Raw genomic sequence first — 25035 nt, 5'->3', positions numbered from 1 at the left:
GGTGTGAGCCACCACACCCAGCCATTTTTTTTCTAATTCTGTGAAAAATTATGTTGGTAATTCAATAAGAATAGTGTTGAATCTGTAGATTGTTTTGGGCAGTATGGCCATTTTAACAATATTGATTCTTCCAATCCACAAGCATGGAATGTTTCTCCATTTGTTTATGTCATCTGTGATTTCTTTCAGCAGTATTTTGTCATTCTCCTTATAGAAATCTTTTACCTCCTTGGTTGCATGTATTCCTAAGGTTTGTGTGTGTGTGTGAGTGTGTGTGTGTGTGTGTGTGTATTGTAAATGGGAGTGTGTTCTTGATTTGGCTCTCAGCTTGAACATTGGTGTATAGAAATGCTACTGATTTTTGTACATTGATTCTGCATCCTGAAACTTTGCTGAAGTTGTTTGTCACCTCAGAAGCCTTTTGGTAGAGTCCTTAGGGTTTTTTAAATATAAAATGGTATTGTCTGCAAAGAGAGATAGTTTGACTTCTTTTTCTTTTTTGGATGACTTTTATTTCTTTCTTTTGCCTAATTGCTTTGGCTAGCATTTCTAGTATTATGTTGAATAGGAGTAGTGGGAGTGGACATCCTTTTCTAGTTCCAGTTCTCAAAGGGAATGGTTCCAGCTTTTGCCTATTCAGTATGATGTTGGCTGTGGGTTTGTCCCAAAAATAATAGGAGCTTGATGGCTTCTATTATTTTGAGGTGCGTTCCTTCAGTGCCTAGTGTGTTGAGGCTTTTTATCATGAAGGGATGTTGGATCTTATCAAAAGCTTTCTCTATGTCTATGGAGATGATCATATGGTTTTGTTTTTGATTCTGTGTATGTGGTGAACCACAGTTATTGATTTGCTGGATGTTGAACCAGCCTTGCATCCCAGAAATAAAGCCTACTTGATTGTGGTATATTAACTTTTTGATGTGCTGCTGGATTTAATTTGCTAAAATTTTGTTGAGGATTTTCACATCTATGTTGATTGGGAATATTGGCCTGTAGTTTTCTTTTTTCATTGTGTTTTGCCAGGTTTTGGTATCAGGGTGATGCTGGCTTTGTAGAATGAGTTAGGGAGGAGTTCCTTCTCATTGATTTTTTGAAATAATTTCAGTAGAATTGGTACTAGCTCTTCTTTGTATATCTGGTAGAATTTGGCTGTGAATCCATCGCCCTTGGCTTTTTTTTTTTGGTTGGTAGGTTTTTTTTTTTATGGATTCAATTTTGGAACCTGATATTGGTCTGTTCAGTTTTTCAATTTCTTCCTGATTCAATCTTGGGAGATTGTGTCGTCCCAGAAATTTACCTATTTGATATGGTTTGGCTTTGTTTTCACTCAAATCTCATCTTAAATTCCCACATGTTGTGGGAGAGACCCGAAGGCAGGTAATTGAATCATGGGGGCAAGTCTTTCTTTTGCTGTTCTCATGATAGTGAATAAGTCTCATGAGATCTGATGATTATATAAGGGGGAGTTTCCCTGTCCAAGCTCTCTTCTCTTGTCTGCCACTATATGAGACGTGTCTTTCACCTTCTGCCATGATTGTGAGGCCTCCCCAGCCACGTGGAACTGTAAATCCCGTAAACTTCTTTCTTTCGTAAATTGCCCAGTCTCAAGTATGTCTTTATCAGCAGCATGAAAACGGACTGATACACCATTTCTTCTACATTTTCTAGTTTGTGTATGTAGAGGTGTTCATAATAGTCTCCAAGGATCTTTTGTATTTCTGTGGCATTGGTTATAACGTCACCTTTGTCATTTCTGATTGTGTGCATTTGGAGCTCTCTTTTTTCTTTAATCTAGCTAGTGATCGACTGATTTTGTTTATCCTTTCAAAAAACCGACTTTATTTCCATTGATTCTTTGTATGGATTTTTATGTCTTAATTTTGTTCAGTTCTTCTCTGATTTTAGTTATTTCTTTTCTTCTGCTAGCTTTGTAGCTCATTTGTTCTTGTTTTTCTAGTTCCTAAGGTGTGAAATTAGATTGTTAATTTGAGATGTTTCTAACTTTTGAGGTAGGAATCTAGTGTTATAAAACTTTATGCTTAACACTGGTTTTGCTGTATCCCAGAGACTTTGATATGTTGTGTCTTTCATTTATTTCAAAGTACTTTTTTATTTTTGCCTTGATTTGTTTACTCAAACATCATTCAGAAGTCAATTGTTTAATTTCCATGTAATTGTGTGGTTTTGAGAGATCTTCTTGGTATTCATTTCTATTTTTATTCCACTGTTGTCCAAGAATATGGTTGGTATGATTTTGATTCTTTTGAACTGATTGAGACTTGCTTTATGGCTGAGCATGTGGTCAATCTTGGAATATTTTTTGTATGCAGATGAGAATAATATACATTGTGGTTGATGGGTGGCGTATTCTGTAGATGTCTATTAGGTCCAAGTGTTGAGTTAAAGTCCAGAATTTCTTTGTTACTTTTCTGTCTCAATCTGTCTAATACTGTCAGTGGGGAGTTAAAGTCCCTCACTAGTATTGTATGACTATCTAAGCCTCTTCATACATCTAGAAGTGTGTGTTTTATGAACCTAGGTGCTCCAATATTGGGTGCATGTAGATTTAGGATGGTTAAGTCTTCCTTTTACATTGAACCCTTTATCATTACATAATGCATTTCTTTGTCTTTTTTACTGTTTCCAATTTAAAGTCTGTTTTATCTGATATAAAAATAGTGACCCCTGCTCTTTTTTGTTTTCCATTTGCATGGTAGATCTTTCTCCAGCCCTTTGCTTTGAGGTCATCGGTGTCATTATGTGTGAGATGGTTTCTTGAAGGATAGGTCTTGTTTTTTAAATTCAACTTGCCACTCTATGCCTTTTACGTGGGGGTGTTTACACCGTTTACATTCAAGATTCATATTGATATGTAAATTTTGATCCTATTGTGAAGTCGTTAGCTGTCTATTGTGCAGTTTCTGTTGTGTTTTTGTTTTATAAGGCCTGCAAGGTATGTACATGGGTGAGTTTTTGTGGTAGCAGGTGCCATTCTTTTGTTTCCTTGTTTAGAACTCTCTTAACAGTCTCTTGTAAGGGTGGTCTCATGGTAATGAATTCCCTTAGCACTTTCTTGTCTGGAAAATATTTTAATTTTCCTTTGCTTATAAAGCTTAGTTTGGCAGGATACGAAATTCTTGGTTGGAATTTTCTTTCTTTCAGAATGATGAATATAGGTCCCCAGTCTCTCCTGGCTTGTAAGGTTTCTGCTGAGAAATCTGCTGTTAGCCTCATGGAGTTCCCATTGTATGTTATCTACCCTATTTTGCTGACTTTAAAATTTTTTCTTTGGCATTGACCCTGGACAGTCTGGTGACTATATGTGTTGGGGATGTTCATTTTGTATATTGTCTCTAGGTTTTTGTATCTGGATGTCTACATCTCTAGCAAGATTAAAGAAGTTTTCTTGAATTATTTCCTGAAATATATTCTATAGGTTGTTTGACTTTTCTCCTTCTCTAAGGAATGCCAATAATTCACAAGTTTGAGCTCTTTATATAATCCCATATTTCTCAAAGACTTGGCTCATTTTTAAAATTCTTTTAAACTTTATTTCAGGCAGACTGGGTTATTTCAAAAGAGTGGTCTTCAAGCTCTGAAATTCATTTTTCTCCTTGGTTTAGTCTATTGATAAAGTTTTCAGTTGTATTTTGAATTTTTTTAGGTGAGTTTTCCAATTCAAGAAGCCCCGATTGATTTCTTTTTAAGGTGTTTATCTCTTCTTTAATTTCCTGGATTGTTTTAAGGTTTCTTTGTATTGATTTCCAACTTCATCTTGGATCTCATTAAGCTTCCTTACAATCCATGCTTTGACTTCCTTATCTGTATCTCTGAGTTTACATTTAGGTTAGGGACCATTGCTGGAGAGCTAGTGAAATCCTTTAGTGGTGTTACCACATTCAGATTTTTCATGGTGCCAGAATTCTTGCATGGGTTCCTTCTCATCTGGAGACACTGGCACTTCTAATTTTTGTAATTCTTTTCATGTGAGTAGAATTTTCCTTTTTTCCCTTTAATAATATTATTATTTGTTTATTTTTTATTTTTTCTGTTCCCTTTTCCCCCACTCCTTAGGGGGTATGACCATAGAGAATGCTGTTTTGGCTTTGCTACTATAGCTCTATGTCTTCATAAAACTTTTGGCAGGTTTTATATTGGGCTGTTCAGTTCATCCTACAAGCCTGTAGATGGCACTTACAGTAAGAGCTGGCTGTGGCCAATGTGTTTAGGTATACACTTGACCCGTGTTTACTGGCAGAAACTATTGTTTTAGGCAATGGGCTAATTCCTAATATGCACAGTGGTCTGAGCTCCCTGCTCAGCCTTGAGGGGATGAGGAGTAGGAGCCATACAGGGTGTGTCTTGACTGGGCAGGTCTGTCTGCAGGTCTCTTGATAGCAAGCGCAAGCACCAGTGCCAATAGAGAGTCCAGTGAGTGTCCACCAGGTACTCACTGGTATGCCTGGGCATGGAGTTGGGAAACCTTGGCTCTGAGTTCTCTGCACAGGGGTGGGGGGCAGCCTAAGCTCCTAATCTAGAAGAGTGGGTGCTTCAGATGCCTGACATCTGCTTGTGTGTGGAGCAGAGATGGCCCCCCTTCACCAAGATCTCTGTACAAGAGGGGTAGGATGACTCAGGTGGCTGGCCCAAGGAAGCAGGTGCTCTGAATGCTTGGAGATCTGTGTGAGCATGGAGCAGAGAAGGTCCCCCTGTACCAAAATCTCGGCACAGGAAGTTGGGGAGCAGTTGGGTCAGGCTGCTGATCCAGTGAGTGCATAATCTGAATGCCTGGAGATCTGCCTGGTCATGGAGCAGAGAGTCCCACTGCATCATGATTCTGGAAGGGTGGGGTGGCTCAGGCTGTTGAAACAGCTCAGTGGGCACTCTGAATCCCTGGTGATCTGCCTGGGCATGAAGCAGAGAGAGAGTTCCCACACACCGGGATCTCTGCACAGAGAGGATGGGGTGGGTCAGGCTGCTGATCCAGTGAGTGAGTAATCCAAATGCCTGGAGATCTGCCTAAGTGTGGAGCGGAGAGAGCCCTGCTGTACCATGATCTATGTGCAGAAAGGATGGGGTGGCTCAGGCTCTTGAACCAGGCAAACAGGTGCCCCAAATGTCTGGAGATCTCCCTGGGCTTGGAGCAGAGAGAGCCCTGCTGCACCACAATCTATGCCTAGGGAGGATGGCATAGCTTAGGCTGCTGAACCAGGTGAATGGGTATTCCAAATGCCTGGAGGTCTGCCTGGGTGTGGAGCAGAGAGCTCCACTGTACCATGATCTATGTCCAGAAAGGGTTGCATGGCTCAAGCTGATGAACAAGGCAAATGGGTGCTCTAAACACCTGAGATCTGCCTGGGTAGGGAGCAGAGGGAGCCCCACTGCACCATGATCTGTGTCCAGGAAGGGTGGGATGGCTTAGGGTGCTGAACAAGGTGAATGACTGCAACAAATACCTGCATTTCTACCTGGAGGTTGAGCAAAGAGGGCCCCACTGCACCACAATCTCAGGGGAGCAGGGTAAGGCACCCAGCAATGGCACATACAGATAAGTTCCTGGTTGCCAAGCTGGCCCTGGCTGCAAGTCTCACTACCCAGGAGAAACTACAGCTGTAGCAGTTTTCCTCCTACCCCAGACTTGCAGTGGGGAAAAGCACAATTCTAGCACCTACTGTTGAGGCACTTTCCACAATTCTGGCAGTGGAGGCTCCTACCCTGCTCCAGAACAGGGTGTTCAATCTCTGGCCTGAGACTAAAATGCCTGCATAGCCACGCTGCTGAGTCACCCAAGAATGACTGACTTTTTATGTGACTGGATTAAAAATGGCGTCCTGCTCTCATCCCAGGTCTGGGAAAATATCTACAGCTTTCTCCAGTGCCTTTCTCCTAAGTTAACTCAAGGGCTAGGGAGAAACAAAGTGGTCTCCCTTGGCCTGGGTTGCATGGCTCTTCAGCAGAAAGATGAGTCACAAAGGGAAGTTCTCTACTTCTCTCATATACTGGGGCTTCACTCACTTTTATGAGGTAGATACTGTCATGGGAGTGCTGTTTGCCAGTGTTCTTCTCTGTGGGATCTGGGGTGTCCCTCATGATTCCAGTGGATTCCCATCTTCCTTCTTGAATTGTAGCTCACGGAGATAATTTTTATGTACTATCTTGCTATTTCCAAGTAGCTGAGGCACACTGAAAGCCTCTGATCTGCCATTAAATTTATCTTGCAAATACTTTTTCATAGGGTATTTTAAGCTTTTAAATCTACTTTTAAATATGGCCATATTTTAAAATATGGAGGTGGCATGGAAGAAATATATATATATATAATTTTTTTTTTTTTTTGAGATGAAGTCTCACTCTGTTGCCCAGGCTGGAGTGCAATGTCATGATCTCGGCTCACTGCAACCTCTGCTGCCCAGGTTCAAGCAATTCTCCTGCCTCAGCCTCCTGAGTAGCTGGGATTACAGGCATCTGCCACGGTGCCTGGCTAATTTTTGTATTTTTAATAGAGATGGGGTTTCACCACATTGGTCAGGTTGGTCTTGAACTCCTGACCTCGTGATCCACCTGCCTTGGCCTACCAAAGTGCTGGGATTACAGGCGTGAGCCACCACGCCCAGCCTGAAGAATTACATTTTCAAAATGGAGATAAACCTATTTATCTGATGGCTTTTATTTTTTAACTTAGTGATATGATTTATGTAACATAAAATCATATAAAGCATACACACACAAATATTTCCCCATAGACACATTTTGAACAGTTAACTGTCAGACTGTCGTCCTCATTTTTCCCCAAAGGTCTTGCTTTCTTTTATCCTCTCTTGTGAATATCCTCTTCCTTTCTTTACAAAGACTTTGCTCATTCTCACAGCCAGCTATTTCTCTCTTGAATTCGTTTAACTTCAGCTGGTGTTATCCACAGTGTATCTTTTATGGTAGTTTAATTGCCTTCTGGTAGGTTTTGTCTTCTTAACTAGAACATAAACACTTGAGAAGTGAAGTCATAACTTATCTTTTTATATCTTCCAACAGTACATTGTAGCCTGAAAAATAACCTGCTAAATTGAGAGCAGCCAGTGTTGCATGTGAGATTAAGTAGCAGTATATAGAGAGGAAACCAGAATATTATGAAGTTTTCAGAAATCTAGATAAAGGAGTCTTATTTTAAAGTTAATTCTCTAAATTACAACTTAGAAACACTGTAATTAGAAGAATTATCTGACTAGTGGAAAGAGCTATAATTCACACTATCACATAAAGGGCAAGTAACTTTGGCTTCAGTCTGTATCTCCAGGGACAGATGTGCTCCTGATCTTGTGGAGGAAACCAGAGTGGCTTACCTGACTTTCCTTAGGTTTATTCTAGGGGACTCCTTAGAGTTGAACTTTGTCATTGAGATCATCAAGAAAATGTGCAGGCTCTTGCATCTAGAAATTGAGACAGGAGACAGGACTCAAATTCTGAGACTGTTAATAAGGGTCAGATTTACAAAGCAGGGCTGGTAGAATTCAGTCCACAGAGCAGGGAGCAAGGTTGGGGACTCCTGGAAGTGGCAGCACTGTGTGCTCCATCCTGGGATTCAAAACACTTTGTTGCTTGATGTGATGATAGGCCCTTTGAAGGGGGCCTGTTCCTCCACAGCTGTGGGTATTTCTGGCAAGGTGGAGATGAGAGACTGAGAAAAGAAATAAGACACAGAGACAAAGTATAGACAAAGAAAAGTGGGCCCAGGGGACCTGCACTCAGCATAGGGAGGACCCGCACCGGCACTGGTCTCTGAGTTCCCTCAGTATTTATTGATCACTATCTCTACCATCTCGGAGAGGGGGATGTGGCAGGACTATAGGGTAATGGTGGGTAAAGGGTCAGCAGGAAAACACGCAAGCAAAGGACTCTGTGTCATAAATAAGTTTAAGGAAAGGTGCTGTGCCTCGATGTGCATGTAGGCCAGATTTACATTTGACTTTACACAAACATCTCAGTGCAGTAAAGAGTAGTATTGCCGCCAGCATGTCTCACCTCCAGCCATAAGGCCGTTTTCTCCTATCTCAGAAAATAGAATGTATGATCGGGTTTTACACTGAGACATTCCATTCCCAGGGACGAACCGGAGACAGATGCCTTCCTCTTATCTCAACTGCAAAGAGGCCTTCCTCTTTTACTAATCCTCCTCAGCACAGACCGTGTATTGGTGTCAGGCTGGGGGACGGTCAGGTCTTTCCCTTCCCATGAGGCCATATCTCAGGCTGTCTCAGTGGGGAGAAACCTTGGACAATACCCACGCTTTCTTTGGCAGAGGTCTCTGCGGCCTTCCGCAGTGCATTGTGTCCCTGGGTACTTGAGACTGGAGAATGGCGATGACTTTTACCAAGCATACTGCCTGCAAACAGATTTTTAACAAAGCACATCCTGCAAAGCCCTAAATCCATTAAACCTTGAGTCAATACAACATGTTTTTGCAAGCACAGGGTTGGGGCCAGGGTTACAGATTAGCAGCATCTCAAGGCAGAAGAATTTTTCTTAGTACAGATCAAAATGGAGTTTCTTATGTCTTCCTTTTTCTAGATAGACACAATAACAGTCTGATCTATCTTTCTTTCCCCCACACCTTTGGTGGACTTTTTATTATGTAAAGGGAAAGCCACAGTCCTGGGATGGTAATGACGAGGAAAGGGTTTGGGATCCTGGGAAGAGAGCTGATTCTAACACAGCCAGGATCTAACTGCAAGGAGAAGAAGCATCTACTAAACAACACAATCTGATGATTTTCTTTATATGTCTTAATAGCTAACGTTCCTGTCACTTAACAAACTTTCATTTTCACACTCCTGCTTCATTAACAACCACCATGCCATCATTTTTTTTTAATTGATGGAAAAGCAGCACTCTTTGAGGCTAGGTACATGAAAAACATTAGCTTTCCTTCTTCGATCCCTCCAAATATGCTATTAAGGCAGCATTGTTAAAAAAAAAAAAAAAAAAAAAGGGGGAGGAGCCAAGATGGCCGAATAGGAACAGCTCCGGTCTACAGCTCCCAGCGCGAGCGACGCAGAAGACGGGTGATTTCTGCATTTCCATCTGAGGTACCGTGTTCATCTCACTAGGGAGTGCCAGACAGTGGGCGCAGGTCAGTGGGTGAGTGCACCGTGCGCCAGCCGAAGCAGGGGAGAGGCATTGCCTCACTCGGGAAGTGCAAGGGGTCAGGGATTTCCCTTTCCAGGGGTGACAGACGGCACCTGGAAAATCGGGCCACTCCCACCCGAATACTGTGCTTTTCCGACGGGCTTAGGAAACGGTGCCCCAGGAGAGTATAGCCCGCACCTGGCTCAGAGGGTCCTACGCCCACGGAGTCTCGCTGATTGCTAGCACAGCAGTCTGAGATCAAACAGCAAGTCGGCAGTGAGGCTGGGGGAGGGGCGCCCGCCATTGCCCAGGCTCGCTTAGGTAAACAAAGCAGCCTGGAAGCTTCAACTGGGTGGAGCCCACCACAGCTCAAGGAGGCCTGCCTGCCTCTGTAGGCTCCACCTCTGGGGGCAGGGCACAGACAAACAAAAAGACAGCAGTAACCTCTGCAGACTTAAATGTCCCTGTCTGACAGCTTTGAGGAGAGCAGTGGTTCTCCCAGCACGCAGCTGGAGATCTGAGAACGGGCTGACTGCCTCCTCAAGTGGGTCCCTGACCCCTGACCCCCGAGCAGCCTAACTGGGAGGCACCCTCCAGCAGGGGCAGACTGACACCTCACACGGCCGGCCAGGTGCTCCAACAGACCTGCAGCTGAGGGTCCTGTCTGTTAGAAGGAAAACTAACAGAAAGGACATCCACACCAAAAACCCATCTGTACATCACCATCATCAAAGACCAAAAGTAGATAAAACCACAAAGATGGGGAAAAAATAGAGCAGAAAAACTGGAAACTCTAAAAAGCAGAGTACCTCTCCTCCTCCAAAGGAACGCAGTTCCTCACCAGCAACGGAACAAAGCTGGACGGAGAATGACTTTGATGAGCTGAGAGAAGAAGGCTTCAGACGATCAAATTACTCTGAGCTACGGGAGGATATTCAAACCAAAGGCAAAGAAGTTGAAAACTTTGAAAAAAATTTAGAAGAATGTATAACTAGAATAACCAATACAGAGAAGTGCTTAAAGGAGCTGATGGAGCTGAAAACCAAGGCTCGAGAACTACGTGAAGAATGCAGAAGCCTCAGGAGCCGATGCGATCAAATGGAAGAAAGGGTATCAGCCCTGGAAGACGAAATGAATGAAATGAAGCGAGAAGGGAAGTTTAGAGAAAAAAGAATAAAAAGAAACAAGCAAAGCCTCCAAGAAATGTGGGACTATGTGAAAAGACCAAATCTACGTCTGATTGGTGTACCTGAAAGTGACGGGGAGAATGGAAACAAGTTGGAAAACACTCTGCAGGATATTATCCAGGAGAACTTCCGCAATCTAGCATGGCAGGCCAACATTCAGATTCAGGAAATACAGAGAACATCACAAAGATACTCCTCAAGAAGAGCAACTCCAAGACACATAATTGTCAGATTCACCAAAGTTGAAATGAAGGAAAAAATGTTAAGGGCAGCCAGAGAGAAAGGTCGGGTTACCATCAAAGGGAAGCCCATCAGACTAACAGCGGATCTCACGGCAGAAACCCTACAAGCCAGAAGAGAGTGGGGGCCAATATTCAACATTCTTAAAGAAAAGAATTTTCAACCCAGAATTTCATATCCTGCCAAACTAAGCTTCATAAATGAAGGAGAAATAAAATACTTTACAGACAAGCAAATGCTGAGAGATTTTGTCACCACCAGGCCTGCCGTAAAAGAGCTCCTGAAGGAAGCACTAAACATGGAAAGGCACAACCGGTACCAGCCACTGCAAAATCATACCGAAATGTAAAGACCATTGAGATTAGGAAGAGACTGCATCAACTAACGAGCAAAATAACCAGCTAACATCATAATGACAGGATCAGATTCACACATAACAATATTAACTTTAAATGTAAATGGACTAAATGCTCCAATTAAAAGACACAGACTGGCAAATTGGATAAAGACTCAAGACCCATCAGTGTGCTGTATTCAGGAAACCCATCTCATGTGCAGAGACACACATAGGCTCAGAATAAAAGGATGGAGGAAGATCTACCAAGCAAATGGAAAACAAAAAAAGACAGGGGTTACAATCCTATTCTCTGATAAAACAGACTTTAAACCAACAAAGATCAAAAGAGACAAAGAAGGCCATTACATAATGGTAAAGGGATTAATTCAACAAGAAGAGCTAACTATCCTAAATATATATGCACCCAATACAGGAGCACCCAGATTCATAAAGCAAGTCCTGAGTGACCTACAAAGAGACTTAGACTCCCACACAATAATAATGGGAGACTTTAACACCCCACTGTCAACATTAGACAGATCAACGAGACAGAAAGTCAACAAGGATACCCAGGAATTGAACTCAGCTCTGCACCAAGTGGACCTAATAGACATCTACAGAACTGTGCACCCCAAATCAACAGAATATACATTTTTTTCAGCACCACACCACACCTATTCCAAAATTGACCATATACTTGGAAGTAAAGCTCTCCTCAATAAATGTAAAAGAATAGAAATTATAACAAACTATCTCTCAGATCACAGTGCAATCAAGCTAGAACTCAGGATTAAGAATCTCACTCAAAACTGCTCAACTACGTGGAAACTGAACAACCTGCTCCTGAATGACTACTGGGTACATAACGAAATGAAGGCAGAAATAAAGATGTTCTTTGAAACCAACGAGAACCAAGACACAACATACCAGAATCTCTGGGATGCATTCAAAGCAGTGTGTAGAGGGAAATTTATAGCACTAAATGCCCACAAGAGAAAGCAGGAAAGATCCAAAATTGACACCCTAACATCACAATTAGAAGAACTAGAAAAGCAAGAGCAAACACATTCAAAAGCTAGCAGAAGGCAAGAAATAACTAAAATCAGAGCAGAACTGAAGGAAATAGAGACCAAAAAAACCCTTCAAAAAATTAATGAATCCAGGAGCTGGTTTTTTGAAAGGATCAACAAAATTGATAGACCGCTAGCAAGATTAATAAAGAAAAAAAGAGAGAAGAATCAAATAGATGCAATAAAAAATGATAAAGGGGATATCACCACCGATCCCACAGAAATACAAACTACCATCAGAGAATATTACAAACACTTCTACGCAAATAAACTAGAAAATCTAGAAGAAATGGATAAATTCCTCAACACATACACCCTCCCAAGACTAAACCAGGAAGAAGTTGAATCTCTGAATAGACCAATAACAGGAGCTGAAATTGTGGCAATAATCAATAGCTTACCAACCAAAAAAAGTCCAGGACCAGATGGGTTCACAGCCAAATTCTACCAGAGGTACAAGGAGGAGCTGATACCATTCCTTCTGAAACTATTCCAATCAATAGAAAAAGAGGGAATCCTCCCTAACTCATTTTATGAGGCCAGCATCATCCTGATACCAAAGCCTGGCAGAGACACAACAAAAAAAGAGAATTTTAGACCAATATCCTTGATGAACATTGATGCAAAAATCCTCAATAAAATACTGGCAAACCGAATCCAGCAGCACATCAAAAAGCTTATCCACCATGATCAAGTGGGCTTCATCCCTGGGATGCAAGGCTGGTTCAATATACGCAAATCAATAAATGTAATCCAGCATATAAACAGAACCAAAGACAAAAACCACATGATTATCTCAATAGATGCAGAAAAGGCCTTCGACAAAATTCAACAACCCTTCATGCTAAAAACTCTAAATAAATTAGGTATTGATGGGACGTATCTCAAAATAATAAGAGCTATTTATGACAAACCCACAGCCAATATCATACTGAATGGGCAAAAACTGGAAGCATTCCCTTTGAAAACTGGCACAAGACAGGGATGCCCTCTCTCACCACTTCTATTCAACATAGTGTTGGAAGTTCTGGCCAGGGCAATTAGGCAAGAGAAGGAAATCAAGGGTATTCAATTAGGAAAAGAGGAAGTCAAATTGTCCCTGTTTGCAGATGACATGATAGTATATCTAGAAAACCCCATTGTCTCAGCCCAAAATCTCCTTAAGCTCATAAGCAACTTCAGCAAAGTCTCAGGATACAAAATCAATGTACAAAAATCACAAGCATTCTTATACATCAATAACAGACAAACAGAGAGCCAAATCATGAGTGAACTCCCATTCACAATTGCTTCAAAGAGAATAAAATACCTAGGAATCCAACTTACAAGGGATGCGAAGGACCTCTTCAAGGAGAACTACAAACCACTGCTCAAGGAAATAAAAGAGGATACAAACAAATGGAAGAACATTCCATGCTCATGGGTAGGAAGAATCAATATCATGAAAATGGCCATCCTTCCCAAGGTAATTTATAGATTCAGTGCCATCCCCATCAAGTTACCAATGACTTTCTTCACAGAATTGGAAAAAACTACTTTAAAGTTCATATGGAACCAAAAAAGAGCCCGCATCGCCAAGTCAATCCTAAGCCAAAAGAACAAAGCTGGAGGCATCACACTACCTGACTTCAAACTATACTACAAGGCTACAGTAACCAAAACAGCATGGTACTGGTACCAAAACAGAGATATAGATCAATGGAACAGAACAGAGCCGTCAGAAATAATGCCACATATCTACAAGTATCTGATCTTTGACAAACCTGACAAAAACAAGAAATGGGGAAAGGATTCCCTATTTAATAAATGGTGCTGGGAAAACTGGCTAGCCATATGTAGAAAGCTGAACCTGGATCCCTTCCTTACACCTTATACAAAAATCAATTCAAGATGGATTAAAGACCTAAATGTTAGACCTAAAACCATAAAAACCCTAGAAGAAAACCTAGGCATTACCATTCAGGACATAGGCATGGGCAAGGACTTCATGTCTAAAACACCAAAAGCAATGGCAACAAAAGCCAAAATTGACAAATGGGATCTAATTAAACTGAAGAGCTTCTGCACAGCAAAGGAAACTACCATCAGAGTGAACAGGCAACCTACAAAATGGGAGAAAATTTTCGCAACCTACTCATCTGACAAAGGGCTAATATCCAGAATCTACAATGAACTCCAACAAATTTACAAGAAAAAAACAAACAACCCCATGAAAAAGTGGGCAAAGGACATGAACAGACACTTCTCAAAAGAAGACATTTATGCAGCCAAAAAACACATGAAAAAATGCTCACCATCACTGACCATCAGAGAAATGCAAACCAAAACCACAATGAGATACCATCTCACACCAGTTAGAATGGCAATCATTAAAAAGTCAGGAAACAACAGGTGCTGGAGAGGATGTGGAGAAATAGGAACACTTTTACACTGTTGGTGGGACTGTAAACTAGTTCAACCCTTGTGGAAATCAGTGTGGCGATTCCTCAGGGATCTAGAACTAGAAATTCCATTTGACCCAGCCATCCCATTACTGGATATGTACCCAAAGGACTATAAATCATGCTGCTATAAAGACACATGCACACATATGTTTATTGCAGCATTATTCACAATAGCAAAGACTTGGAACCAACCCAAATGTCCAACAATGATAGACTGGATTAAGAAAATGTGGCACATATACACCATGGAATACTATGCAGCCATAAAAAATGATGAGTTCATGTCCTTTGTAGGGACATGGATGAAATTGGAAATCATCATTCTCAGTAAACTATCGCAAGAACAAAAAACCAAACACCGCATATTCTCACTCATAGGTGGGAATTGAATAATGAGAACACATGGACACAGGAAGGGGAACATCACACTTCAGGGACTGTTGTGGGGTGGGGGGAGGGGGGAGGGATAGCATTGGGAGATATACCTAATGCTAGATGATGAGCTGGTGGGTGCAGCGCACCAGCATGGCACATGTATACATATGTAACTTACCTGCACGTTGCGCACATGTACCATAGAGCCTAAAGTATAATAATAATAATAATAATAATAATAATAATTAAAAAAAGAAAAATAAATAAAAATAAAAATAAATAAAAAAGAACAAAAAAAGATAGTCTTGTCAGTGGGCTCTAGAAGTCATCTAATATTTTATTTTAAATGTCCTCCTCATCTATTTTTCTATTGTTATTTCCTTTTGTTATTCCCTAGCCTTCAGGAGCAGCTGTGTTTGGAAGAATTAGAATAGGTGCATGTATCCATGTTTTTTAGAGAATATGGGAAGAGTCAAAGACGTTTGGAGAAATAGTTTCCTGTATTAAGAAAGGGTGCACCAAGAATAATGGAAACTGTGTGTAGGAATTGCTTGTTTGTGCCAAGGACTGTGCAGTGTACTTTTCATTTCTTTGATCTCTACAGAGGTGGGTATTGCTATTATCACTCTTTTATAGATGAAAAAATGATGCTTATGTAGGTTAAAAAATTTGCCCAAGGTCACATGGCTATTAAGTGGTAGAATCTGAGTCAATCCCAGAAAGTCTCATACCAGAGCCCAGATTCTTGGCCCTTATGCTATTCTGCCATGAATTCCATTCAACAGGCAATAAATAGGAAAGGTTTGAGGAAACTTTTTCCCAAGAAGTCTCCAAAATCCTTTTGGGAGAGAGTGAACATCCTTCTTTCATAAGGGATGGAAACTTGGGTACTGGAAAACAGTATTGTCCTCTTAAAAGCCAGGGCACTTGGATGAGGAACATCTTCAACTTATCACAGAGCCTATGATCATCTTTTATTCAACATATATTTGTGAGGACATGTTGGGGACAAAAGGAGTGTCTGTTCTCAGAGGTTTATGTCTAGTGCTAATAGAACAAATAGGCTTAATCGATGTAAAATATGTATTTAACAACTAAATATACAATTTTATGGCTTGTGTATTCATAGCAGACATTTATTAGATTCTGAGTATTATAATCAGCATCTTCTGGAGCAATATAACAACTTGGCAGAGACTAAAACTAAAAATGAACTCTCCATTGCATCTGGAGTCCATACGATTCAGACACAGGTAGGATGATGTAGATTTGGTGGGGTATTTTCATTATATTTCTGTCTGCTCAGTTTCAGTTCCAGAGTCCTATAGTGTTTCACAGCTTGGAATCCTATTGTGAAGTTGGCTGAAGATTTTGAGGATTTCAAGATCCCCAGGGTCATAGAGGAATATGAAATTGATCAATATTTGTGGGACTTTCTGAATAATTTAGGTTAGCCGGGATATATTTTGTTAGAACATTTATTATTGAGCTCCTTCTTTCTGTCATGCACTGTAAACACAGGGCAAACTGTTTTCAGGCTTAAAGATCCCAAATGCATAGCTGAGGTAGCACTGAAAGTATTAAGGTCAGTCCAGATTTTGGCACTCCAAGGGGGAGTGGAAGGGGCTTGGGTGTGCTACAACTGTAGCCATCCTTGTAGTGCCTGGTTGCTAATGTGATTCAAGACAGATCTTCTGGCATCCCTTGAACTTCGTTTTTCTTTGTCATTTCTCCAATATTTCCCTAAAAATAAGTATAATTTCCACTGTACCCAGTGCTAAAATAAGTGTTTTACACCAAAATCTACAAAATGACTAGCAGATGAACTTTTTCAGAATAAGAGAAACACATTGGTAGTTTCCATAAATTCTAGACTCTCTTTTACCCAAAATAAAACTTTTAGAAAGGCTGCTTTAAATTTACCTCCTTAACATTTGTTTCTTCTTGAATGCCTTCTTCCGATGTTCCAGCTGAACCTGATTAAAAAAAAAACAGTGTTAATTCAACCACTGAAGCAAGTGAGTATTTCTATTAGTCCAACTATCAGATTAGATCAGATTCAAATCACACTCAGGACCTGTGATCTGAAATTGGTGGTAATCTCATTTGGTTAAAAAAAAAGGGGTCACATTTAAGAAAGTGATTATAAGTCTTTTATTATGGAGAGTATATAATAAATGTGCAAAAAGTTTGGAAAGCAGAGCTACAAAATCATCTATCATTCCAATATCCCAAAATACTTTAATATTAATATGTATTGAGGGCCAGGCATGTGGCTAGCAATGAGGATACATAAGAAAGCAAAATAATTAAGATCCTTGTCTTCTAGGAGTTTTAAGTTAGTAAAACAGACAGACTAGCAAACATACAAAGAAATATGACGTGGTAAAACAGGACTGTGTGTATGTTGGTCTATGGGAGCACGCAGGAGAGTCACATAGCGCAGTTTTGCAAATTTGGGATGTATCAGTGATGGCTGCTTGGAGAAAAAGCTGAGATTTCGAGGATAAGGAGTTAGCTCCATGAAATGAGGAGATGTGGGGGAAGAGGATGTATAGAGAATTTCAGGAAAAATGAACAATATGGGGAAAGGCTCAGGAATGGGAGGCCATCAGATCTTTTATATCAGGTGAACCATTTGTAGTTTGGTATGGCTAGGTTTTAAAGTGTGGGGAGAGGAGGTAGCAGGTGAAAGAGCAGATGGTGAAGGGCCCAAAACCATGCCCTGTATATGCTTAATCATTTTTAAAAGCAGAGAATCAAGGTATTTTATTTTAATTTTTTTGACAATTTAAATATTTTATTGATATATATTAGCTGTACCTATTTTGGGGGTACATATAATATTTTGATGCCCATATACAATGGGTAAAGATCAAATCAGAATAATTGGGATATCCATCACCTCAAACATTTATCTTTTTTTTGTGTTGTGAACATTACAATTCTTCTCTTCTGGCTATTTGGAAATATACAATATATTTTTTTAACTATAATTACTGTACTATTGAATACTAGAACTTATCCCCTCTAACTGTATTTTTGTGTACCCCTTAGTCAACTACTCTTCATCATCTCCTTTCCCTTTCCTTCTCAGTCTTTGATAACTATCATGCTACTCTATACTTCTATGAGATCCACTTTTTTAGTGCCCACATATGAGTGAGAACATGTCGCGTTTGTCTTTCTGTGCCTGAATTATTTAGCTTAAGATAATGACCTCTAGTTTCAAACACATTGCAGCAAATGAGAGAATTTTATTGTTTTTTTAATGGCTAGATAATACTCCATTGTGTATATACACACATACACACATATACACACTGCATTTTCTTTATCCATTTGTTGATGAACACTTATGTTGATTTCATATCTTGGGTGTTGTGAACAGTGCTGCAATAAACATGGGAGTGAAGACATCGCTTCAACATACTGATTTTATTTCTTTTGAATATATACCCAGCAGTGGGATTGCTAGATCATATGGTAATTCTAGTTTTAGTTTTTTTTTTTTTAAAGAAACACTGTACAGTTTTCCATAATGGCTGTACTACTTTACATTTCCACCAATAGTGTACAGGTGTTCCCCTTTCTTGGTATATTTGCCAGTATTTTAAATTTTTTGTCTTTTTGACAGTAGTCATTCTAACTAAGGTGAAATGATATCTCATTGTGGTTTTGATTTGCATTTCTCTATTTTTAGTGATGTTGAGCATTTTTTCGTATATCTATGGGTCATTTGCATGTCTTCTTTTGATAAATGTCTCTTCAGATATTTTGTGCATTTAAAAATCGAGTACTTGTGTTTTTGCTATTGAGTTATGTTCCTTATATATTCTAGTTATTAATGCCATATCAGATGACTAGTTTGCAAATATTTTCTGTTATTCTGTAGGTTTTCTCTTCACTTTGTAGACTGTTTCTTTCCTTTGTTGTGCAGAAGCTTTTTAGCTTGATATAATCCCACTTGTTTATTTTGGCTTTGGTTGTCTGTTCTTTTGTGGCCTTAGGCAAAAAAATCTTCAGGCCAATGTCCTATAGCATTTTCCCAACTTTTTTTTTTGTAGTTTTACAGTTTTAGGTCTTAAATTTAAGTCTCTAATCCATTTTGAATTTTTTTTATATGGTAATAGATAGGAAGCTTGTTTCATTCTTCTGCATATGGATGTCCAGTTTTTCTAGCACCAATTATTAAAGAGACTGTCCTTTCCCCAATATATGTTCTTGGTGCTTTTGTTGAAAATGAGTTGGCTATCAGTGCATGGATTTATTTCTGGGTTCTTTATTCTGCTACATTGATCTATGTGTCTGTTTTTATTGCCAGTACCATGCTATTTTGGTAATTGTAGCTTTGTAGTATAATTTGAAATCAGGTAATGTGATGCCTCTCGTTTTGTTCTTTTTGCTCAAGACTGCTGGGGCTATTCAGGGTCTTTTGTGGTTCCCTGTGGATTTTAGGATTTTTTTTCTATGTCTGTGGAGAATGCTGTTGGTATTTTGATAGGCCTTGCATTGAATTTATAGATTGCTTTGGGTAGTACAGACCACTTTAACAACATTAATTATTCCAATCTATGAACATGGAATATCTTTTAATTTTTTGTGTGCCTTCTTTGATTTCTTTCAACAGTGTTTTATAGTTTTTCTTGTAGAGATCTTTCACTTCTTAAGTTAAATTTATTCCTAGGTATTTTTTTTTGTAGCTATTGTAAATAGGATTGCTTTCTTCATTTGTTTTTCAGACTGATCACTGTTAGCCTATATAAATGCTACTGACTTTTTGTATGTTGATTTTGTATCCTGCAACTTTACTGGATTTATCAGTTTTAAGAGTTTTTGGTGTGGAGTCCTTGGGTTTTTCTAAGTGTGCTATCATGTCATCTGCAAATGAGAATACTTTGACTTCTTCCTTTCCAATTTGGATGCCTTTATTTTTTTCCCTTGCCTAATTGCTCTGGCTTGGACCACCAGTACTATGTTGAATAGTGATAAAAGTGGGCATCCTTGTTTTGCTCCAGATCTTAGTCGAAAAGCTTTTTTAAATACTTTCCCATTTAATACGTTATTAGTTGAGGGTTTGCCATATATGTCACATTTATTGTGTTGAGGTATGTTCCTTCTATATTCAATTTGTTGATGATTTTTATTATGAAAGGATGTTGAATTTTATTGAATAGTTATTCTGCATTTACTGAAATGATCATAGGGTTTTCATCCTTGATTCTGTTGATGTAATACATCACATTTGTTGATTTGCATATGTTGAACCATCTTTGCATCCTTGAGATGAATCCCACTTGATCATGATGAATGACCTTTAAATGTATTGTTGAATTTGGTTTGCTAGTATTTTGTTGAGGATTTTTGCATCTCTGTTGATCAAGGATATTGGCCTATAGTTTTCTATTTTTCCTGTGTCCTTGTCTGCTTTTGGTATCAGGATGATGCTGGCCTAGTAGAATAAATTTAAAAATATTTCTTTCTCTTCAATTTTTTGAAATAGTTTAAGTAGAATTGATATTAGTTATTATTTAAATATTCATTACAATTCAGTAGTGAACCCATTAGATCCTGGGGTTTTCTTTAATGGGAGACTTTTTATTATGGCTTTGATCTTGTTATGTGTTATTGGTCTGTACAGGTGTTCTATTTCTTCATGTTTCAATTTTGATAGGTTGTATGTGTCCAGGAATTTATCCATTTCTTATAGGTTTTCCAATTTGTTTGTGTATAATTTTTCATAGTAGTCTATGATGATCCTTTGTATTTCTGTGGTATCAGTTGCAATCTTTACTTTTTAATTTCTGGTTTTATTTATCTGGGGTTTATCTCTTTTTCTTAGTCTAGATAAGGTTTTGTTAATTATCTTTTTTAAAACACAAATTTTTTTTGCCAACTTTCAAAATCATTATTATTTCCAATTTTATTTATTTCTGCTCATTTATTATTTCTTCTCTTCTACCAATTTTGGGTTTGGTTTGTTCCTGCTTTCAAGTTCCTTGAGGTGTCTCATTAGATTTTTTTTTAAGTGTTTCTATTTTGGGGGTGTGGGTATTTATTGCTATGGATTTCCCACTTAGTATTGGTTTTGCTATATCTCATAGGCTCTGGAATTTTGTGTTTCCATTTTCATTTATTTCAATAAATTAAAAAAAAAAATGTTTCCTTTAATTTCTAAATTGACCCATTGGTCATCTAGGTGCAAGTTTTTTTAAATTTCATGTATTTAAAAAAACTTCCATAGTTTCCATAGTTCCTCCCCTGACTGATTTCTAGTTTTATCCCATTGTGGTCAGTTTCCATAGTTCCTCCTCTGATTGATTTCTGGTTTTATCCCATTGTGGTCAGAAAAGATATTTGATATAGTTTTGACTTTTAAAAAATTGTTGAGACTTGTTTTGTGGCTTAACATGTGGCCTATCCTGGAGAATATTCCATGTGCTGATAAGAAAAATATATTCTGCAGCAGTTGAATGAAATACTCTGTAAATGTCTGTTAGGCTCATTTGGTGTAGGGTCTAGTTTAACTCCAACGTTTGTTAATTTTCTGTCTTGATAATCTGCCCATTGCTGTAATGGGTGTTGAAGTCCCCTACTACTATTGTATTGCAGTCCACGTCTCCCTTTAGATCTCTTAATATTTGCTTTACATATCTGGGGACTCTGATGTTTAGCGCATACGTATATTGACAATTGTTATATCCTCTTGTTTAATTGACCCTTTTTTATTATATAATGACCTTTTTTGTTCTTTTTTTTGGTAAAGATTTTGATTTAAGGTCCATTTTATCTGATATAAGTATAGCTATTCTTCCTCTTTTGGTTTCTGTTTGCATGGAATATTTTATATTATCCTCTCATTTTCAGTGTACATGTATTTTTATAGGCAGAGTTCTTCTCATAGGCAGCATATAGTTGTGTGTTTTTTTTAATTTATTAAGCCATGCTTTATCTTTCAATTGGAGAATGTAGTCCGTTTACATTCATTGTTACTACTAATAGGTAAGGACTTACTACTGCCATTGTCTTACTTGTTTTCTAGTTGTTTTGTAACTATTCGCTTTCTTTCTTCCTTTCTTACTATCTTCCATTGTGTTTAGTTATTTTTTTCTGGTAATATGTTTTAAATAAGTTGTTTAGAACTAATACCAACTTAACTTTGATTGCAAAAAAGAGACAGAAGAAACAAACACACAAACAAAGACATCTGTACACATTAATTCCCAACTTACTCCACATTTTGATTTTTAATGTCACAACTTGCATTTTATATTGCTTATCTCTTTAAAATTGTTGTAGTTAGTATTATTTTAAATATTTTGTCTTTTATTCTTCTTAGTAGGGATATAAGTGACTCACACACCATGATTACCATATTAGTGTAACAATCACATTGATATTATTTTCTTTCCATTTGAAGAATTTCCTTTAGCATTTCTTATAGGACAGGTCTGGTAGTGATAAATCCCCTCAAGGTTTTTTTTTGGTCTGGGAAAGTCCTTATTTCTCCTTTCTTTCTGAAGTTTAGCTTTTCTGAGCACCGTATTCGTGCTTGGCAGATTTTTTTTTTTTCTTCAGCACTTTGAATATATCTTTCTACTCCTCCTGGCCTGTAAGGTTTCTGTTGAGAAGTCTGCTTTCAGGCATATTGGATTTCCCTTACATATTATTTCCTTCTTTTTTTTCCTCATTGCTTTTGCTCAAAAGTCCCTTTTCCTTTCTTTATCTTTGGCTTTTGAGTACCTGATTATAATGTTTTGGGGTATTCTTATTTGAGTTAAATCTGATTGATGACTTAATCTTTTTGTATCTAGATATTTATCTCCTTGTCCAGGTTTGTAAAGATTTCTGTTATTATTTATTTAAAAAACTTTATACAACTTTTTCTTTCTCAGTTCCCTTTTTAACTTCAAAAACCAAAATATTTGTTCTTTTGATGTTGTCACCTAGACCTTGTAAGATATCTTTATTTTTTTTTTAATTCTTTTTCTCCTCTGACTCTGTTTTCAACTGGACTGTCTTCAACTTCACTGATTCCTTCTTCTATTTGATCAATTCTGCTGTTGATGGTATTTCATTAATTTTATTTTTCAGCTTTAGGACTTCTGTTTGATTTTTAAAAATTTTGATGTCTGTTAAATTTCATTGATAAATTTCTGAATTCATTCTGTGTTTTCTTGAAGTTCAGAGAGTTTCCTTAAAATGTTTTTTTGAATTCTTTGAGAGATCACACATCTCCATCACTTTAGGGTTGGTTTCTGACATCTTATTTTGTGCATTTGGTGAGGTCATATTTCTCTAAATATTCTTGATGCTTGTGGACATGTACATTGAGGGATTAGGTATTTATTTTAGTCTCCACAGTTTGCCTTTGCCTGTCCCTGTCTGTCTTTGGAGAGCCTTCCTTGGATTCTGGCAGACTGATTGTTTAGTTACCTGAATCTGTGATCACTGCAGCCCTCTCAGCACTAGAGGATGCTCTAAGCCCAGGCTTACCAAGATTCTCACTAGGATTTCAAGGTTGATGTGGTTTTAAGGCCCAGATGGACCTGGGGAAGACCCAGGGAGGGTTCTGGGTTTGTGTGGGAGTGCTGGTCTGGAATCTGAGTTCAGAAGACTGTCCCAATGGCCCAGATGGATGTGACTCTCTGCCCATCTCTGCATGGATATGTTGGGTCCCTGATTGCAGTGAGAGGGGTTGAAGTTGAGGCTGGGCCCCCTTGGGATCTGCCAGAGAAAGGAGGTTGATAGGCCTGTATTGTTGGCTTAGATGGGTACGCATCACCCAGCAGGTGCCTGCACAAGCAAGGCAGTTCCTTGACTACCTGGAGGAGCCAGAGCTGAGACTGTCCCCTCAGGATCTGCTGTGGAACAGAGGCTGGAGAGGTCAGTCTTGCTTCAGAGTAGTGCACATTACCCAGCACAGATAGGATAGCTCCCTGATGTAGCAGGAGGGGACAAACTTGAAACAGAGCCCTCTGGGGATCGGCTGTGAGATGGAGGCTGGCATGCCTGTCACATCAGTTCAGATAGGTATGTGTTTCCCAGTAGGTCCCTGAACAGATGGGATAGTTCCCTGACTGCAGCAGGAAGGGCTGGAGCTCAGATTGGGTTGATTTGGGATCTGCTGTGGGACACAGGCTGGAGAGTCTTGTCTTATTGCTTCAGAGGGGCATGCCTTGCAGGTTTCAGCACAGATGGGATAGTTTACTGGTTGCAGTGGGAGGAGCCAGACCTGAGACTTGGTGCCATCAGGATCTGCTGTGAGTTGGAGTTTGGCAAGCCTGTCAGGGAGGCTCAGGGCTCAGACTCCCAGGTTGTGTGATATGGGTGATTCTCTCTCTGGATCCTTGTGTGAGCAGCTCTGAGCTGGGACCTCAGCTGAGAGTGGTTGAAGCTAAACCACAGGGAAACTTTCAGGTTCATCACTGAGACAGATGTTAGCAGGCAGATGAGTTTCTCTGCCAAGGCACAAGTATGCATGATACATCTTGGATCCCTTGACAGATGGTTTTGGTTGCAGGCTCAAGACCAAATGAGGAAGGAGCCAAGCCCCTTGGAGGACAGGACAATTTCAAGACTTGAATGTGGAAGCAAGCTTGTAGTATCAACTACTTGGAGTCAATCTGCTTCTCAAAATGATGCTCTCAGGTTGTGAGCTACATGAAGACTTCACAAACTCCTACCTAAATTTTGAGGCTCCTGTAGAGAGGCTTTGGGCCATATATGGGTACAGAATTTTATTTTTTGTGGGATATATGAATGGATTACCTTCTATTCCATTATCTTGGTTATGCCACTTTGTATATGCTTAATCTTAAGGTCAGGAGGTATCCATACAATGGCAGTATTTTGTGTCCACATAGATGCAAAATTATATGATTGTACGTAATAAAGATTAAACTCATTTACATTAGTAATATAATGTTATATTCTTGGTATTTTTACTTGATGTATATCACTGGTTTTTCTTTAACTTTTAGTTTAGGTTTGGGGGTACATGTGAAGAGTTTATTACATATGTAGACACGCTGTCACAGAAGTTTGTTGTGTTTATTATTTCATCACCCAGGCATTAAGCCTAGTACCCAATAGTTATCTTTTCTGCTCCTCTCCTTCCTCCCATCCTCCTCCTTCAAGTAGACCCCAGTGTCTGCTATTTCTTTCCTTGTATCACTGGTTTTTCAAAAGTTATAATATGGAAAATCAAGTTTTTAATGCTTATATAACATTCAGTCACATTGACTGATGTACTGATTTAG

The 25035-nt window shown here is 39.1% G+C and overlaps 1 protein-coding gene across 2 annotated transcripts in view; it reads right to left on the bottom strand.

Moving 5' to 3' along the window:
* The window catches only part of SLC9C1 (solute carrier family 9 member C1), a 171138-nt gene that overhangs the window by 3802 nt on the left and 142301 nt on the right, over window positions 1–25035 (bottom strand). For both annotated transcript variants that reach the window (XM_054551527.2, XM_054551525.2), the window contains 2 exons: window positions 16697–16749; window positions 7338–7424 (listed from right to left, as the gene is read on the bottom strand). In XM_054551527.2, the coding sequence (XP_054407502.2) occupies window positions 7371–7424; window positions 16697–16749 (107 nt within the window). In that variant the 3' untranslated portion in view covers window positions 7338–7370. The remainder of the gene's footprint in view (window positions 1–7337; window positions 7425–16696; window positions 16750–25035) is intronic.

The sequence above is a fragment of the Pongo abelii genome, chromosome 2, assembly GCF_028885655.2.
Source record: "Pongo abelii isolate AG06213 chromosome 2, NHGRI_mPonAbe1-v2.0_pri, whole genome shotgun sequence".
Taxonomy (NCBI): domain Eukaryota; kingdom Metazoa; phylum Chordata; class Mammalia; order Primates; family Hominidae; genus Pongo; species Pongo abelii.
The sequence above is the reverse complement of the archived record's forward strand: the minus strand, read 5'-3'. Positions and strand labels throughout refer to the sequence as shown.